The sequence below is a fragment of the Aplidium turbinatum genome, chromosome 4, assembly GCF_918807975.1.
Source record: "Aplidium turbinatum chromosome 4, kaAplTurb1.1, whole genome shotgun sequence".
Taxonomy (NCBI): domain Eukaryota; kingdom Metazoa; phylum Chordata; class Ascidiacea; order Aplousobranchia; family Polyclinidae; genus Aplidium; species Aplidium turbinatum.
This window is the reverse complement of record NC_137475.1, coordinates 5,058,799-5,077,209: the sequence shown is the minus strand read 5'-3', so window position 1 is coordinate 5,077,209 and position 18,411 is coordinate 5,058,799. Positions and strand designations below refer to the sequence as shown.

The 18,411-nt window shown below is 37.1% G+C and overlaps 2 protein-coding genes across 2 annotated transcripts; one reads left to right on the top strand and one right to left on the bottom strand.

Moving 5' to 3' along the window:
- Positions 1-283: 283 nt before the first annotated feature.
- Positions 284-7,890, top strand: LOC145768572 (WD repeat-containing protein 5-like). Its single transcript, XM_082580098.1, has 8 exons — positions 284-659; positions 1,492-1,565; positions 1,883-2,062; positions 2,273-2,356; positions 2,617-2,795; positions 3,889-3,922; positions 4,311-4,473; positions 6,850-7,890. Exons 1-8 carry the CDS (start codon positions 386-388, stop codon positions 6,948-6,950), a joined length of 1,089 nt encoding a protein of 362 aa, XP_082436224.1. The 5' UTR covers positions 284-385; the 3' UTR covers positions 6,951-7,890.
- A 425-nt stretch (positions 7,891-8,315) lies between these two features.
- Positions 8,316-16,527, bottom strand: LOC145768390 (dipeptidyl peptidase 2-like). The gene is made up of 9 exons (XM_082579873.1): positions 16,308-16,527; positions 15,144-15,280; positions 14,820-14,983; positions 14,364-14,564; positions 14,100-14,280; positions 11,088-11,279; positions 10,077-10,220; positions 9,501-9,649; positions 8,316-9,038 (listed from the first exon to the last, which is right to left on the bottom strand). The coding sequence occupies exons 1-9, from the start codon at positions 16,504-16,506 to the stop codon at positions 8,924-8,926; spliced, it is 1,482 nt and encodes a 493-aa protein (XP_082435999.1). The 5' UTR covers positions 16,507-16,527; the 3' UTR covers positions 8,316-8,923.
- Between the last annotated feature and the right edge of the window lie 1,884 nt (positions 16,528-18,411).

The window sequence follows — 18,411 nt, the reverse complement described above, 5'->3', positions numbered from 1 at the left end:
ACAAAAACAAATCGCAAGTTGGACTTTGGACACCCCTAAACTAAACTGATATTAGTATTAAGTACAGTATCACTACATTAACTTTGGATTTTTTTTGTGTTGACTGAGTTTTGGTGTAGTAGAATTAGCAGTTGAAGTGTTAATACCATATTATGAATGAAAGTTAGGATATAATACAATATTAGAATGACTGTTATGAAAATTTAAGCAAACTTTTTTGCTTCATTGTTTGATCTAAAAATAATCATATAGTATTGTTGATATCGACATGGTTACAGTTGGTAAATAATATAGGTTGTAAGTAACAGATAAGTACGTACCGGTACCACATAAAATTATAATGAAACTGACCATTGGTTGTTAGTTAATACTGTATTGATGTTATATGAACAATAAGTTTGTCAATATGACCGAAAATGGAGGAGAAATTGGAGATACAAAGATGGACAAAAAACTCAAAACAAATAATGACACAGTGACAACAACAGCAGATACTAATTCTACTACAACGACAAAACAATCAGAAAAACTTATGAGTGCAGTTTTCAAAACCCAATCCGCTAAACCTAACTATACTTTAAAATTTACAATGGCTGGACATACAAAAGCAGTTTCTTCAGTTAAATTCAGCCCGGACGGGCAATGGCTTGCCAGCTCATGTAAGTTGATTTGTTTTATTGTTTTTATTTTGTTTCAGTTATTTAAAAGTAGCAGAGAAAATCATTGAGCTCAATGTAAAAAATAAAAATATCCTTTGGCATTTAAGGTGATTTGCTGGATTAAAAATATTGATTAAAAATTGTTCTTTAATAACGCTTTTTGAGCTGTGTTACTGAATTTTCTGTAAACACTTTCATCTCACAGTCAGTAAATAGTGCTGTGATGGATAGGAATGTGTTATGCACATTTGGATATTATTCGCAACCTGGTTCACATACACAAGGTGTTGTTTTGAAAAACCCCATTGAAACATATTGCTGTTGAAACTTGCCACTCTTCTATGAAAGTACTAGTTGAGCTTTACATAATCTTTTTTAGGGTAGCTTTGGTATGGTAGTGTTATTTACTGCTTTTTAAATATTAAATGTTTGCATCGACTGCCTTTTTTAGACTGAGCAAGTATTTTATAATGGTTAATATTTGTTAAAGGATATGCAACTGTCTATCTAAAAGTATATGATATATATATTAAAGTAGTAGGCTACTTGCATTGAGCTTAACTATAATCAATACATTTTAGATTTTTAAAATGTCAATTGAGTTTATCAATCTTCATGATAATTTGTGAAAAACATTTCTTAGAGATTAATTAATAACTCCCATGTAGTTTTGCAAAAAAGCACATGTCTGTTGGTATGTTTGACTTAAAGAATTTTTGCTAAGTATCACTGCAATTGTTGCAACAGTGATTCAATGGGTAACTTTAACTGATTCATTGCCTTAAAGTGCTATTTCACACATGATTATCGCATTTGAACTTGTTATTTGCAGCTGCTGATAAATTAATAAAAATTTGGGGAGCATATGATGGAAAATATGAGAAAACTATTTCTGGTCATAAATTGGTAAGAATTGTGAAGCTTGAAATGTATATAGTCCAGGTGTTCTGGAATTGTCAATGACTGATTGTTTTCGTTGCTTCTGTGTCAATGGCTCTCTTTTCATCATGACCACATTTAGCAACAAAAAGTTTTAAAACAATTTAATTTTCTCAGTGAACACTTTTAGTGATGGAGATATGTGTGTACTGTGTATTCTTGAGATGGTAAGATTGCAATTAGTCGTTCTAGTTTGGAAACCACAGTATTACGCTGCTTTTGGGAAAGATAATGTTATAAACGGTTTTATATTGCCGAGATCAGTCAGTTGTGTGTTTCTTCAGGGGATATCTGACGTTGCATGGTCTTCTGATTCACATTTGTTGTGCTCTGCATCTGATGACAAGACATTGAAAATCTGGGATCTAGCAACCAGCAAATGTTTGAAAACGTTGAAAGGGCACAGCAATTATGTCTTCTGTTGCAACTTTAATCCTCAGTCTAATCTAATTGTATCTGGCTCCGTAAGTACCGGTAGTAACTCGATATATAATTTGTATATATTGTATATACCGTTTTGTTAACTTGAAAATAATTAGAATTGTTTTATGAGTTTCAAAAATTGAAAAGTATGCACCTGGCATGTCACTAATTATACATACAAGTGATGTTTGTATAAAAAAGTTTCCTGTGTTTTTCCACACAGCGCAAACAAACAAGTTGATCTGTTTCAGTTCGATGAAAGCGTTCGTATTTGGGATGTCAGGACTGGAAAGTGCTTAAAGACTCTGCCTGCTCATTCCGACCCCGTTTCGTCGGTATGCTAACGTTTTCTTTGTAATTATGCACACTTAATAATATGGTTCAATTAGACTATGTACAGACTTGTATATAATGTAGGCTACTGCTGGTAGTGTTTGAAGTTACTATACAAAAAGAAGAAATAATACCGAGTAGAATTTGTATGTAAATTTCTAGTGTACCGGTATGTGCTTTTATTTCAAAACAGTCGCATTGCTTTAATCATATTGTGCTGTTTTTTGGTATTTTTTACAAAACACTATTTTTGTGTCGGTAGGTACACTTTAATAGAGATGGGGCTCTTATAGTGTCGAGTAGCTATGATGGCCTTTGTCGTATCTGGGACACCGCTTCCGGGCAATGCTTAAAAACTTTAATTGATGACGACAACCCCCCAGTATCGTTTGTCAAATTTTCACCAAATGGAAAATACATTCTTGCTGCCACGTTGGATAAGTGAGTGTTGAGCAAGACATTAGTTTTTATATTGTATTTTTTCTTTTCTATGAACGTAAAAGGTGCTTGGTAGTTTTACATATACATTATACGTACACTCGTACAGGCCTCTAAGGTTCTTTATTTTACCGCCGACCAAGCATGGCCTACCAAAGCTTCATCTCAGCAGCCAAACTCTCGCACGCTGTGCCAAAATACAAAACTTGTTAAAAATGCGTGTTTTACAGATGCGTTAATTAATATCGTGTTTTTGTGTTCACTTGGGTAAGAACAAGGCTCTGAAATATATTATATATTTGCAGTTGAATTTAAATGCACTGCTTTCCAAGTGGATGTAGAGCTAGTCTTTGAGGTTTTACAGATTGACGCTCATACTTTCTGCAAAACTTTTATGAGAGACTTTGCCTTATTTGTGAAAAAAAAGTTGCGAATGCGAGTGGAGAAAAAAGTTTGAAATACGACCGCTAGTGAAAAAAAGCTAAAATGTTGTCTGCAGACGTTGAATCAATGTAAAAATGACGAATTGCGTTGTCTGGAAACGCAGTAGAGAAATATTTATTCATTTATTTTATTTTTCGTTATTTACGCGTCCTGGACCAAGTACCGTAGTCGATATAGGCCGACTAGAACGTTAATGAACGGGAAAAGTGGCAAAACCTTGAAAGGTGTAAAACGTACAGGTCTCCAGTCCTCCACAATATGTTGGCTTGTGGAAGCCGGTGACTAAACATGGTCTACCGGCGCGTTAGTTTCGGAGGCCATTTAACTTTTCGGCGTCCATGACCGCCAAGAGCTTAGTTCATTGTTCAGCCGCCATTATGGTTTGTAAATGCCGTTTGAAATATATATGAGACCAAGGTAAATTTATCTATTGTCGTGTAGTGCATATGGTTGAGCCTTCGATTTTTGTGGTTTACAGAATATCTGATATGGTGATTGCTTTTATCCTTACTTCATATGTGTCTTCAAATGTATTCACAAGGTCATGATGTCGTGTTGGGCCATTGATACTCGTTCGTGTTAGGTTATGTTTATGTACTGTATTTGTGTCAAAAACTGTACATTTCAATCGGTATCATGTTTTCTTTCGCAGTACGTTAAAGTTATGGGACTACACTAAAGGAAAGGTAGGTTTGCTGGGTATTTGCATTTAACAGATAATCGTTGTATTTATCTTGCAATTTTGTTGCCGTCTTTTTTGTTTCAACACTATTTATGTCTTCGTTTTCTATTTTCAAGTAACTTACTAACTCAGGCCAATTTGTAATAAAATTATCTAAGCGCTTTTCCATGGCCCTTTAACTTTACTGTAAGAAAACTTTTAAGTATAACTTAGTTGGTAAATTTATTTAGCTTTGAAAAAATGGTCATAATATAGTTAACAGTTTTTATAGTTTCCTGTTGTCTGCCATGCCATGCTGTTTCTAACTTGAATCAAAAAGAACTTTAAAATATTGTATATACACAACAAAGCACAACAGCCCTCCTAGTTTGCCTTATGTTTTTACATTGCAGTGCCTTAAAACATACAATGGTCACACGAACGAAAAATATTGCATCTTTGCCAACTTCTCCGTGACTGGAGGCAAATGGATTGTAAGTGGATCCGAAGACCACATGTTGTACATCTGGAACCTCCAAACCAAAGAAATTGTACAGAAACTTCAGGGCCATACAGGTACAAACGCTAATCTACTTGTTTATAACCAAAATAGAATGTGTTTCGATGCACGTTTGAGGGTTTTTTCTCTGTTTTTCAATAATATTGATATGAATAAATTTGCGCAATTTGTCATGTGAATTAATTTACGCTAAGTTTTTAGTCTAGTAGGATACTGTACAAAAATTGGAGAGTTAATTTTAAAAATCGAGATTGCGAAATAAATCTGCACTTTAATGCTTGTACGTGTTCGCCGATGGTTTTCATGTCCAACCATGACCATACTAGTAGAGATGACCGGCTATGTCACATTTTGAAGCCTTAAAATACCGGGCCGACTGTTTCGTAGCAGTTCGGCAGACAAAACACATTACTTTTGCCTTAAGAGTATGTAGACATGAATCGCAGGTTTTTGGACGTTGACTCAATGTAAGGAAAGTTCGTAAATTGAGAGCTGAAACATTGCGCAGCTGGACATTTTGCTGGATGGGAGTGAACCATGAAGTAAACTCATACGCAGTTAGTCACAGCATAGGCAAGTCTAGCAGCTAGAGTGAAAAGGAAAACAATAAAGTCGCACAATATGTGCACTTGTGCAGCTAGTTTTCATGTGATATTCTCAACAACATAGCACAGAAAAGTAATGCACGGTACCGAAATTATGCAGCTGATTACTGAGCAAATCAAGTTTCTGATATGCAATGGCTACACCTCTAGTTGTATCTTCACTTCAGCATACTTTTTAATTGCCACTGTAGCCTACTTTAACTTTGTAGTCAGTTGACGAAAAGAAAGCAGGTTAGCTTCATGTTTGCAAAACTAAACCAGATAAACCAATCGTTTTCTGTTAGCAAAATATTGTAAATATTTGACCAATGTATGAATCGTAATATAATGCAAGTCTTGGCATGTAGGATAGCCTATACAATTATACATGACCACGAATCGGTCATGAGCTGAAGTTCACATGTTCAAGTAGATGATGGACTTGTTGTTTCATTGCATTTTATAGGAATTAAGTGACAAACTGCCTAACAAATGCCTTGCGTTTGGTTGCAAATCAGGCTACTTTACTTCTGTTCCCAATATTTCTAAGTTTGCTGCCGCAATGGATAAAATTTGTTAACCGGTCTAACTGGGAGCCTACAAAAAGTACGTTTTTTGTATGAAACATTTTGAAGAGAAATTTATAAATTATGGTAAAAGAAATAACCTCAAGTGGCATCTAAATCCTGTTCCGACAGTTCACTCAATTCAAGCATTAAAACGCCATCACTCCATCAGCTTTACCAACTCCAGCACTAGCAGCACCTCCACGAAAAGCACCCAAAATTCATATAAAACAACTTTATGAACTGGTAGACTTCTCGCAGAAAAACAGAATATCTTATTTTCAGTGACATAACTGAGGCACACTGCCCAGATGGTTTCCAGTAGGCTACTGTCAGAAATAAAACTTTTTTAAAACTTTTTTAACTGTCAGAAATAAAGCTGTTAGTAGATCGAAATTTGCATGTGCAAAAAGATTTGTTGAAAAGGGATATTCAATTTTGGAAAGAGGATCTAGCTGCAAGTGATCCATGCATTTCAAGCTTTGAAAAGTTTCAGGAAGATGTGGATGAAGTTGCCAATGAAATGTTTAGCGCAACATTCTCTTCTAATAGTGCAGAAGTTGGCTTTACAATAGCCGGTTATATTGCAAAAAACTTGTTAAACGCTCCAAATGTGCATTGTGCAATGTGCAAAAGTTTACTTACAGCTGATTCTGCAGCTAAAGCTCCTTTGTACTTTCAGCTTTTGTCAAGGGGGGCTTCAATGTGCCTTCTCAGCTACTTTCTGATTTTGTTTATAGTGCTTTTGCTGCTTTAGATGTTGTTGAAGAGAAGGTACGCAAATGTGGATTGCCTTGTCGAAAAGCTATGCAGTAGCCTATGTTTTCAAAAAATATATTTTCTCCGATGTAAAGTTTGCATGTGACACACAGGTGGTCTGGGGCAACCACTTTGCATCGAAAATTGTTGTTAATATTTATTATAATAATTACCAAAAGATTATAAATGAGTCCAAAAGAAAGGATGACATTGTAGCATTTACGCAAAGGCAAAAGTAGTTTAAGATTCTACTGTAGTTATGGGATGTCTTTTTTCCGTCACCATGATCACTATCGTCTTTGTAGTCCCCCCCCCCCCCCCCCACTTCATTGAATAAAACATATATCATTACTTTCGCATGTCCTTACTCTATTTCTGTTGTAAAAAAAAAATAGTCTGTGCTGTTTGTTATTGCTTATTTTGAGATGTTTGTTCACTAACAAATTATCACTTAATCCACCTTTGCATTGCCATGGTAGGATGCGATAAAAAGTTAGTTTCAACCTGTGCAATTTCTTTCCAGATGTTGTTCTGTGCAACGCTTGTCACCCAACGGAGAATATTATCGCGTCAGGAGCATTGGAGAATGATAAAAGCATAAAACTTTGGAAAAGTGACTTCTAGCCGCACTTTCTTACCTTTTTCGGTGCTTTAGTTTTCGCGGTCCGTTTGCATTTAGCTTGTGCTGTTACAAGTCCAGCAGTTTGCACAGAAAGTTTTAGATTCATTGGTGGCTTCATACAACAACTCAGAGCAATGACACTGATATTAAGTTGCTAACCGTACCCCACTAGATTTCAATTTCTCAACCAAATTTGAGTACCGGCAGGTATTGGAGAAGGTATTTGGTATTTGACGGAGAAGATAACCCTGGAAACAACCGGGATGTCCCAGACAACAAATCAATTGTGTTTTGTTTCTTGATTCAATCTTGTCTGTAGACCTTGAGAAATCAATGTAAAAAACGAATGATTTGTTGTCTGGGTTGATATCTTGACAAGCACCCTTGTTTTAGACAAGGTTCTCTTTACTGTTCATGTGACGTATCTGCATAATTTTCTTACTTTTATCTCCATGTGAAGCGTGTTGCCTACCCCACATGATTTCATATGACATTGAACAGTCGTTTTTTCTTTCGGAAAATATCGCTTAACTCATGTTGATTCCAAGTAGGTTACAATTCCCTGCTTTTCACAACTTGCAATACCATATTTTTATGGCGTCTTTAGCGTATCGTTTTGAGAGTCAACTTTCGTTTTGTCTCTTGGCGTTGTGTGACTCTCTGAAATTACGTGCAACTAGATGTCGATATCTAGTTGGTTCTGTCTCCTTTTGATAATAATCTCCGAAGCAACATCACGAATCTTTTTCCATGACTGCTCGGAAGTTCATATTTCTCAGTTTTATGAACCACACAAAACTGGCATAGTTTGACAATTTCGCACTTTTAGCATATTACTGCCAACCTGGCCTTTAAATCACGAGAAATGCGCCAAATCGATTTTTTATCCTTTATCATATTGTTGTGCTTTTGCGTACGGTAATACAATAAATGAGGCAAGAATGTCAACTAACTTGCGTTTCCTTCTGCAGGATCGGGGGGCACGAATTTATAACGTAACGCATTCTGAACGCAGACAGCTCCGCTACGTATGGCGAAATGTTGATATCATGCGGTGCGAAGCGATGGACAGAATGAGATGGAGAATAGCAGTGAAGGCAATCGCTACAAGGAAAGACTCAGCCACTAGTGGGAACAAAACCGACTTAGGCTGATGCGCTATTTGCTGAATCCTAGTGCTCTTTGTCCCTCAATAAAAGTAACCTATGTTTCTGCGCTGCGACTACAAAGGATCAAGGATGGCAGTCCAGACACTGTCATAAACAAATCAGATTTTTCCACCTACATCACAAACACTGAAGATAGCAACTTTTGATCTGACACTGGCCATAAAACGTAGCCTACATAGTACATATAACCAATTTGTGAGTGTTCTGAAAAGTTTAATCACGGTACCAGTATAGTAGGACACACTTTATGAATAAACGCTAGTGACAAATAATGCACTAAGGGAACGTTCATATATTACGTAACGCCTTCGAGGGGGAGGGGGGGGTTTATGCAAAGCGTTACGTTAGCGTCACATCGGGGGAGAGGGGGTTCAAGCAAAACGTTACGTAACGCTTTCGAGTACGGAATGGTAGTTTTTTGTGCTGAATTCGTAGTGAAAAAGCGTTACATGGGGGAGGGGGGGATTGAAAACAGCGTTACGTTGGCGTTACATGGGGGAGGGGGGGTTAAAAATTCGGAAAAAAAGCGTTACGTAATATTTGAACGTTCCTTAACGGAAGCTATCAATTTGCACCTCAGTTGGAAATATGACGATTGAAAAGTTACATTTTAGTCCCTATCTATCATCACCTTTCGTACAGTTCGCCATCGTTTAGATAAAACCAACAGACATAAGATTACTGATTTGATGAGGTGAGAAATTTAGCATACAATTGCATAAACCGCATTAAAGAGTAGTCAAGTTGATTGCACAGCCACGGAAAAGATCAACACTTGCTCATATATGAATCCACAATGTGAGAAGTCAATATTTCTTTGGAAACTTCTTCATCCAATGCTCAGAAACCCAACCGGCTATGATTTCTGCTTCCTTCGCGCGGATGTCAACGACGGTTTGGGGATCCTTAGGATTGGAACCTCTGTTGGAAAAATGTGGGAATTTTTAAATAGATACCGCAGTTCCTTTTGAGAAACAATTTGAGACCACTTTTCTTTCCTCTAAAGCTGGTAAAAGTATACAAAAACAAATGTTGCACACACTACCACTTAGTCAAAGACTCTCGGTTTGTATGAACACATTGAACATGTTTCAAGATGGAAAGTTGTCCGACAAATGAAAAAAGGTTGGCAGCTCTCTACTGGGGTATTTTTTGGGCCTAGGGTGGAACGAAGACGTCGCTTTACTGATTTACCTTGTCGGATGTCGAACTAATGTTTCAAATATTTGCCCTCACCCATTAAATTTTCTTTTGTAGCTACATCACTGCTTTAAAGCTACCATAGTACTTGTGATGATTTATTGATGAATTTTGATGATTACTGGTTCACGATGTGTTTTTGACAAGTATACTAAACTACCAAATAATACTGGAGGCACTTACCTGAGATCGAAATGATGCGCTCCATGAACAACCAACAATGCTTTTAATGTCGGCGACAGGTCCTGATGAACGCCTCCACCGCCCCAAGGATCCAAATCGCCGTTTGAAAATATGATGTTGCTAGTCAGCTTCAAATGCTCGGTCCAGTACTATCGTACAAAAGGGTGATTTGAATAAGCAAGCCAATAGTTTCCTGTTTTATTTCAGAATATCAAGGCAAAAATAAAATAGCAGGGGTCTGGAAAAAGGTAGAAGCGGCAAAACGCGAACGTTACAGCGTGCTCCAGAGAAAAGTGATTTACTGACACAAGGATTTTGGATGAATATGTAGGCGGATGCTGTGTGGTACGCAGAAAACGTTTTGGGAACGTTTTAGGATTCATATAGCCTACGGTAGTTTCAAACAGCACAATTCTTTAAATTGAAATAATGGTAGATATTGTTTACTCAAAACAGCGATGCAGGACCACCGTGCGTTTGTGTGGTCAAGATAGGGGCCAGCAGATCGAAATGAAAAATTCACGCACGCCAGTTGCACCCATAGGCTACTAATTAAAGAAACAACAGCACTCTTACAGCCAAAGCCAGCCAGTCATTCCTGGGGGTGACGCCGTATGTATTCTGGCAATAGTCCGCTCGCATTTCCAGCGAGAACGGTAACGATGGGAACATGTCGGTAACGTTATTGCTTCCACCTGGTAGTTGAATCTCGGTACATGCCTGGAAGTGCAAATATGAAATCTCGTCGTTGTGAGTTCGAAACTTGTCGAAAGTGGGCTCCAAACCGCACTGAGCTGATCACTCAGGCTTATGTAAAGTGATAGGCATGATTCGATGTGAAAATAAACAAGACATAAAGATGGGGACGACTCACCTGCGAATGGCATGGTAAAATCAGGAAAAAAAGGTTTTATTGTCGACGCTCGTGTGCTGGCAACTAAGGAAGGTACCCATACAGCTAAACCCATCATTTCTACATGGATTCAACGTAAATGTAAAAAAGACGGATTTTACGGTCTGGGTAGTAGATTACTCAAAAAGTTTACCATTAAGGACCCAACAGAGAACAATTTTCTTTCCTGTAAAGCAGGTAAAACTATACAGAAATAACTGTTGCACTCCTAACCGCTCAGTAAAAGACGTTCGTTTTGTACGAACCCATTGAACATGTGTTTCAAGATGGAAAGTTGTCCGACAAATGAAACAAAAGGATTGGCTGCTCTCTATGACCTCTCGCTGTAGTTTAGACAAAAGTCGACATTTTGGGATGTTAAACGAATACCCTTTGCCACAAACAGTTCAAAGCAAGAAGACGATCAAAAAGGTCTTACAAAAAGTATAACAATTTTTTCTAAATTTAAAAAGTTAAGCAAATCAATAGTTGATATCTTAAAAACTTCCCCAACTCGTAATTACGTAGGTTACAACTTACCTAAAACTTAAATGAGACTGTTTAGTGTTTATTAAACATTAATTTGAAAGCATGTTACGTTTCTGTGTTTAAATTAAGTAAAATCAATTTACACAAACTCATGTTCCATATATAAAGTACAAGAAAACACCACGCTTCTGAATAGCACTACTGACCTGGTAGTCCCATGCTATTGCGTCGTTGCCCAAACCGCACCCGGTGGGATCAGCACATTCAATGTATTCCTTGAAAATGTCAAAACATGACTGTTCGTTTGCAGAGGTCGATGTTCCGTTGTAAAAGATCCCGGCTGCAGCAGCTAGTCCTTTCATAGGTGTGGAGCCAGCAATGATCATGTCACAAGCCGTCTGAATTTGGAAACATAAGAAGGACTCAACAAGAACCCAGACAGCGAAGTCCGTCATTTTTACAATGATTGAATTAGAGGTAGAACTGTCCCTAAATTTGGATCAATGTAAAGATAACGGTTTTGCTGCCTGGAAATAAGTTCAAAATAAGGAAGTAAATACATGATTGTGCAAATACGAGATATGTCAAAAACGAAACTTCTTTCATCTCCATTCATGAAAGGCAACTAATATGCCCCCGTTTGGATTATAACTAAATTTAAAAGATGAAAACAGTTTTGTCTTTGCCAATGAGTTTACGATTTGCATTTTGGTATCCGTTGGTTGTGACTAGATTTGCCACTAGATTAAAGTTTGAACAAATTTTACAAAATTAATATTTTTTATCAATTCAGGAATAAAATACTTGACCTCAATCAGGTTTGATTGCAAAGATTTAGGTAAAAAGCGTCACAAAAGGAGCTAAGGATTGATTCGTTCACCAATATTAATGTAACCACAGTATTGCCAAAAATCAACTGAATCCACTAGAATATTATGTTTATGGGTTAACGCTTAGAACTGGAGTTGGTGAAGTAGCCAATGACCGAGACTGAAGATGAGTGCAAGCCTCGAAACTGAAGGCGGCCATCGCGGCCATGGCCGCGATTAACCTACAAAAACTGACATTTTGTCCGCCGGGTCTCGCCCTTCCGTCGGCCGCATTTGTCCGCCATAAAGTTCCGAGAAAATTTTACGCAAGCGCCCTTGTGAATAAAGTACTTTGTCACTTATAATCACAAAGGATTAGAATGCAGTCAAAGCACCCGATAAATCACAATACACATTGTCTATGCTTGAATTGCTAACATTATTGATTAACCAAGCAGCTGATGTCTGACGATAAGCAGGATGCAAGTGACATCACAATACTGTTTATTGATGCGATATATTCAGTCTTCGGAATTAGCGTCGGCAATAAAAATGCCGAGGCCACACAAACGCTTGTAAGGTTAGGGTTAGACAATAGACATTCCTCCCAGTCGTTATAACACAGCCATAGATTTGTTCCTTAGTCAACACCCTGATGGAGCTCTACGAAAAAGAGGCGTGTAGATTGGTATCAAAGCCCCAAAGCCGCAAAACGTGGACACTTGATTGCGAACGGCGAAGACGGTGTAGATTTACAGCCAAGCGATGAGCCTCTTGATGTGTCCGATTCCAGTGATGGCGCTCAACCTCGTGCTCTGATACAGCATCTGATGATTCCGATTCTGACAGCTAGTTCTTTATCAAACAGACTTTGTGTTGTTCGCAGTATCGCAATTGTGCCGAAATTATGTTAGTGTATACGTAAATCGAGGCAATCTTCTCGCAGGGAGCTATCAATTTGTTACCGGTAGGCTACCTGGTTGAGCAATTAACGTTATTTTATGATAATTCAACGTTGCTAGATGTTGAATTAATGTAAAACAAGCGTAAATTTCTTATTGGGCATTGCTGTTACGCAGTATAACCCGCCGGAAAATTAAATCGATCTGTGCTGACTCGAACGTTGAATCAACCCAAAATTAACTTACTTTTCCGCCCGTGAGTTATTTAACGTGAATAACTGTAACAGCGTGCAACGTGCGTATTTTGTTGCTCGCTTTATCGCTACTTTTGGCATTATTACATCACAACAAATCAAACAGTGCGGTCGTGATAGACTATTCTAGTATATTTTTCGCTTCTCGTTTTACATGTTTTAAAACAATTGTTTCGTAATAAACGTTCACAGCAATGTCGAAGTTTCGATGGCCGCCATGTGCTTGTGATTGGCCGCCGAACAGCTTGCTTCAGTCGGACACGTTTGGCCGCCGGAAAAAAAAAGTTGTTTCGAGGCCTGTGAGTGAGAAAAATTGTAGAGCCAGACTGACTGCACTCAACATCGGCTGCAGTGAAGCCATCCGGAAGATCGTGGTAAACAGAGATGAAATTAAGCAAAACCGATTACTCTTCAGGCCTCTAAGCTACTTTGTTTTCCGGCGACCAAGCATCGTCTACCAGAGCTTATTCTTTTATTCCAAGTCCGTTCAAAAATTGCGTTTTTAAAAATCCGTTAATTGATATCGTGCTTTTGCGTTCACCCAGGTCCTTACCTGCCCTGAAACATATTTGCCGTTGTACTTAAACCGGAATGGCCCGTTTCGGTGAGTCCGATTCGGTGAGTCTGATTCGGTGAATCCGATCCCTTAACGGGGGATTTTTTCAATTTTTTTTTTAATTATCGGGTACCGTAGCCTAATTATCATTGTCGTTTTAGGGTTAGGGGTTTGGGGTTAGACGTACGTTAGAGTTAGACGTTAGGTTAGACGTTAGAGGTTAGGAACTCACCGAATCAGACTCACCGAATAGTAGCAGACCCTACTTAAACACACTACTTCCCAGATAAGTGCTAGGCTATACCTAGTCCTAGTCTTCAAGTTTTTACAGGTCAACACTCAGACTTTTTGTGAAACTTTTATCAGCAGTATTTCTGGTGGGCGTATGAAAGACTTTGAATGGTTTGTGAAAAAGAGTTGCAAGAAAACAGTTTTATGTAGGCTACAAACGCAAGTGGAAAAAAAAAGTTTCAAACACCGCAGAGTGGAGACTGGAGAAATGATGGCTGGTGGAAGTCGGCGACCAAACATGGCCTACCACACGGCAGTTTCGGAGGCCATTTAACGACTTCTCGACGACCATGGCCGCCGGAAGCTTAAAGGCCTGCTCTTTGTTTAGCAAGAAAAATACGATCGACGGAAAAAAGAACTTTAATTGAATCTTACCACCACGTACGTGTAAGAAACACTAGCTTACATTGACTGGATAACCTGGAAGAGGAGCAAGAAGGTCGGTAGGGTAAGGATAGTTCATCATAGCAAGATCAGTGAAGGAATTGCGGACCCAGCCGTACAGGTGGTTTAATGAATCGCTTGTAACCGGTTTGCAAGTTTTGAAGGCTTGAGATATCTCATGGAAGTTTCCACTTGCAGCAAAACTGAAAAACATGAATAAATAAAAGTGTAATCTCTGCAAGCAATGAAATGCTAAGACAGAAGATCACGTGGCATAAGGTTGTACCTTGCAGTTTCGGCAAAGCCTTGCTTTACTTTTTCTACACATGATGCACTGTGCTTTCCAAACTGCTCTGTCACAGATTTCCAAAATCCATGCCTGTCTCCATATCCAGTAATCCAATACACTGGAGCACTTGCTGCAAGCGATCCAGTAACCAGGTTCGGATACCTGATTCTTATATAAGCTGCTAACTGCCCCCCATAGCTGCAATGACAAATAAACTTGTTCAAACAAAAGATAGTAATTTACAATATAAGCAGATGCTTGTCTTATATTGGAACAATACAGTGACCCACAGCAAAGCAATATTTCTAGAAAAGTTAAAATCACAATCAGGTATATATATAATTCATTTAAAAGTTTTACAAGATAAAATCAAAAACAAGGTTTAATTATTTCCAGACAATTGACTTAATTCAACCATGTTCCATTGAAATACTGTAAATTATTTCACAATACCTGCCCCCAAAAGCTATAACGGGAGAATTTTCAGCTTTGTACTTTTCTTTCAAAAATTTGATAAGATATGCATAATCAGCCAAGGCTTGTTCAATAGTTAGAAGTCCAATATGAGTGGAAGTAAAAGACTCCTGACCAAATGGCAATGACTTCCCATAATAGCGCTTTAAATAAAATTGGAATGTGAACAAAACATCCTATTTTGTATGCTACAGATATAACTGCCACAAGATTCAATTCGCATAATTACAACTTTAATTATTTTTAAAAAAAATCCAACAGTATATACAGTATATCTTCCATAACACAACAAAAAAGACATACATGTTCAGCAAACACAACCAAAGCACCCATCTTGGCAGCATGGTCTGTTAGAAAACCTGATGCTTTTTGAAATCCAGTAATGTCGCCTTCATTTCCAGTGTAAAAGAATATTGGCCCATTTTGCTTCCAGTATTGTTCTATGCAAATATACCAGTTAACACAGATTAAAAAAATATTCAAAGAAAACTTACATACAGAATTGAAGCACAAATAACTTTTGTGGCAACCATTTTCATAATTTGCAAGCAATTTAACCAGTAGCCTACTTCCAAAAAACAAAATTTCCGTAATTGATATTGTGACTTTGTAAATAGTAATTAAATGAATTTTAGGTAAAATTATCTGCAGGTACCGGTACTATAAGTTAAATTAAGAGTTTTAACTCTTGATGCAACTAGAGATTCAAATCTGAAAAAAGCATATAACGGTCTGTTGTCGATAGCTTCAGCTTATTGCGTGTACATTTATTGAACAACATATAAGTATTGACTTGTTAATTTTAAGTTCCTCAGCTACTGTATGTGGGGAAGACGACAAAAAAAAAATAAAAAAAAATATTGTGGAGGTAGAAAATTTAAAACTTAGAAGAGCTCATAATTGTATTTCTAATAATTCTATTGAACAAATTTGACAAAGAACATTAAGTGATCAGCTCAGCTTAAAAAAGCAAGAATTGTTGACGCCAAATATTTTCGCTCAATGCCCCAAACTTTATAATGCCTCAAACAAATATTATAAAAACACAGTGTTTGGTGCTCCTGATATTAGTACTTCTTTTACATAAAATATGTGTGCCATGGTACTGGTAGTCCCATGGTTTAATAAAGCAAACGTTAGGCCTATACATTACAATAAAGCAAAATCAGTGTCAACAAATGTAAAACTTTTAAGTGAAAGCAGTTGAGCACACATTTATTATCATAATAGCAATCACATGAGATTGGCAGTAAAGTTTTATGACCTTGCCACAAACTGGCCTACAGCAATGATAAAAATTTACATGATTTATAAATGTAAAGTAAACGTTAATTATTACAACAGTTTTGGAACAATTACTATGCCTATACTTGCAAAGGGGAACTAAAGATTTTATAAAATGAGACTGTATAAAAATATAAACTAAAAAGCACATGGCACATAAAGAGAGATAATTTTCTGACAAACCTGTAACAAGATAACGCTGCTTGTATGTTTGATTAGCGAAACTTTTCACATTGAAATGATCTACAAATTGGTCAAAATAACGTTCTTGAAATACAGGCTCTGCTTGGAAGCGAATCTTTCTATTCTTCAATATTAACCCATTTACGTTGCAAATTGTTACAAAAACAACAAGCAATAAAACAAATTTTGCCAAAAACATTGTTTTTCAAAGAAAACAAGTTTAAACTAGTAAAACACAAACAAATTAGAAATAAATGCGACAAACGCTCAAGTCATTTAACTTTTTCACATGAAAATTAGACTGCAACTTTATTATTTAGACTATGCACATTTTTATATTGGATTTCAACTTATTGTACAAATGTACATGCACTATTACAATAATTATAAAATCAACTTTAAAGAACTTTCCAACTGTTTAAAATATTAACAACCATTTATCATCTATATTAGAACTTTATAAGTTTGTGCATCAACCTTGTATATTCACCAGTTCATTATGTAAGATTTGAAACTATGATGAAGGCTACGGAGCTTGAAGAGATTACACAGCACACACTATAATATCAGTTAACACACGCTCTCTTAAAAATAGGTGGCATTTTTGAATTAAAGTGGGGTATGCCAATAACTTTGATACCCAACAACCCATGTCTATCTAAAGTGGTTTTTGAGTTATGGCGATTGGAGTAGGCAGAAATTTTGGAGTCACGGTGGGGGGGGGGTAAACAGGGGGCCATGAAATTAAAAATTATTTCCAGGTTATTTTTTTCCAAAATGGAACAGAATTAACTTAGAGACAGATCAAAATTCCAAAAAAGGAAGCAAATGAAACACCCTAGTGGGAGCTCTTCTCCAATTTCATTAAAATTGAGAGAATCACAACTAATAATAGTTGTAATGTTCATCTGATGAATGAGAAAGTAAAAGCATAAACATCAAACATAAGAATTATTTTATTACTTCCCTTAACGCTTTGCTCATCCTCAGAAAAATTAAAATAACGTACTGTACCGTATGTTATTCACTTTAAGGGTGTGTGTTGCCATGGTACATAAGATGTCAGTGAAATAATAAAAAAAACTCGTACATTTCTGCTTTTACTTTTAAATTTATCAAATGAACATTAATATCAGCATATTGCTGAACTATTGCTAATGATACTGGTGGTGACCATCCAAACTTTTCAATTACCACACTGTGTTATTATATATTTGTTTCGTTATTCTTACACTTCTTTTAAAGTTTAACACATTGCATAACTGGCTGCAGCATTGCAAATTCAGAAACAAAAGTTACAAGTCAATCACTAATGTCAAACTGCTGCACTGAGAGACTCATCATTAAGCCCATCATCATTACCGGTATGTCCATCCCGATAGTTCAGTTGGTTAACGCTTGGCTTCATGAACAAAGGAAGCTTTAAGGTCAAGCGGCGCTGGTTCTACTCTTGCGGTGTGCGCTTGAGCAATGCATTCTAAAGACTGCTCACCATTCAGCGGCACCTAATAAATGAAATAATTCCCCGGCAACAATATTTCAACATTTCAAAGTTACTTCACTTTGTCAATTTCGGTAACCGGCCCTGCGTCAAAAGCCTCTACAAATATGTGAAACCACCAGGAATAACCTATCATGGCTTTGTCAGGCCGAGGATAAAGATTCAAAACCAACCTAAAACTTCCTCCCTCTGGTCAGGGTTGGAGGCAATAAAGCATCAAGCTTCTGTTGTGAGATTTTTCTTCTACAGTTTTGTAAGCAAGTCCTGGCCAGTCATTGATACTATTAGTCCAAATCCTTGGTGGTCAGCCCCTATTTCATTTTCCATTTATTTTTCCTTCTAGTACCTTCTAGTACTGTAGTACCTTCTAGCACAGTGGTTCTCAACCGGGGGTCCGTGAATCGATTTCAGGGGGTCCGTGAAAGTTTCCGAGTTTTCAGCATGATTGATAAATTACAAAATTAAAAAAAATTTTGTGCTTTGTTTATGTATTAGCCTATAGTGATTCTCAAACTGTAAGTCGCAACGCATTGGTGCGTCGTTTGAAATTGCAAAGGACATTGCACAAAGGTTTGGTTTCTTAACAAAAAATATCATATAAAT

Coding starts and splice junctions, on each gene's coding strand:
- LOC145768572 (XM_082580098.1), top strand. CDS start 386: ATGAACAATAAGTTTGTCAATATGACCGAAAATGGAGGAGAAATTGGA. Junction 660..1,491: donor GCAATGGCTTGCCAGCTCAT/GTAAGTTGATTT, acceptor TGTTATTTGCAG/CTGCTGATAAATTAATAAAA. Junction 4,474..6,849: donor GAAACTTCAGGGCCATACAG/GTACAAACGCTA, acceptor ATTTCTTTCCAG/ATGTTGTTCTGTGCAACGCT.
- LOC145768390 (XM_082579873.1), bottom strand. CDS start 16,506: ATGTTTTTGGCAAAATTTGTTTTATTGCTTGTTGTTTTTGTAACAATT. Junction 15,281..16,307: donor GCAGCGTTATCTTGTTACAG/GTTTGTCAGAAA, acceptor ATATTTGCATAG/AACAATACTGGAAGCAAAAT. Junction 10,221..11,087: donor CAATAGCATGGGACTACCAG/GTCAGTAGTGCT, acceptor TTGCACTTCCAG/GCATGTACCGAGATTCAACT.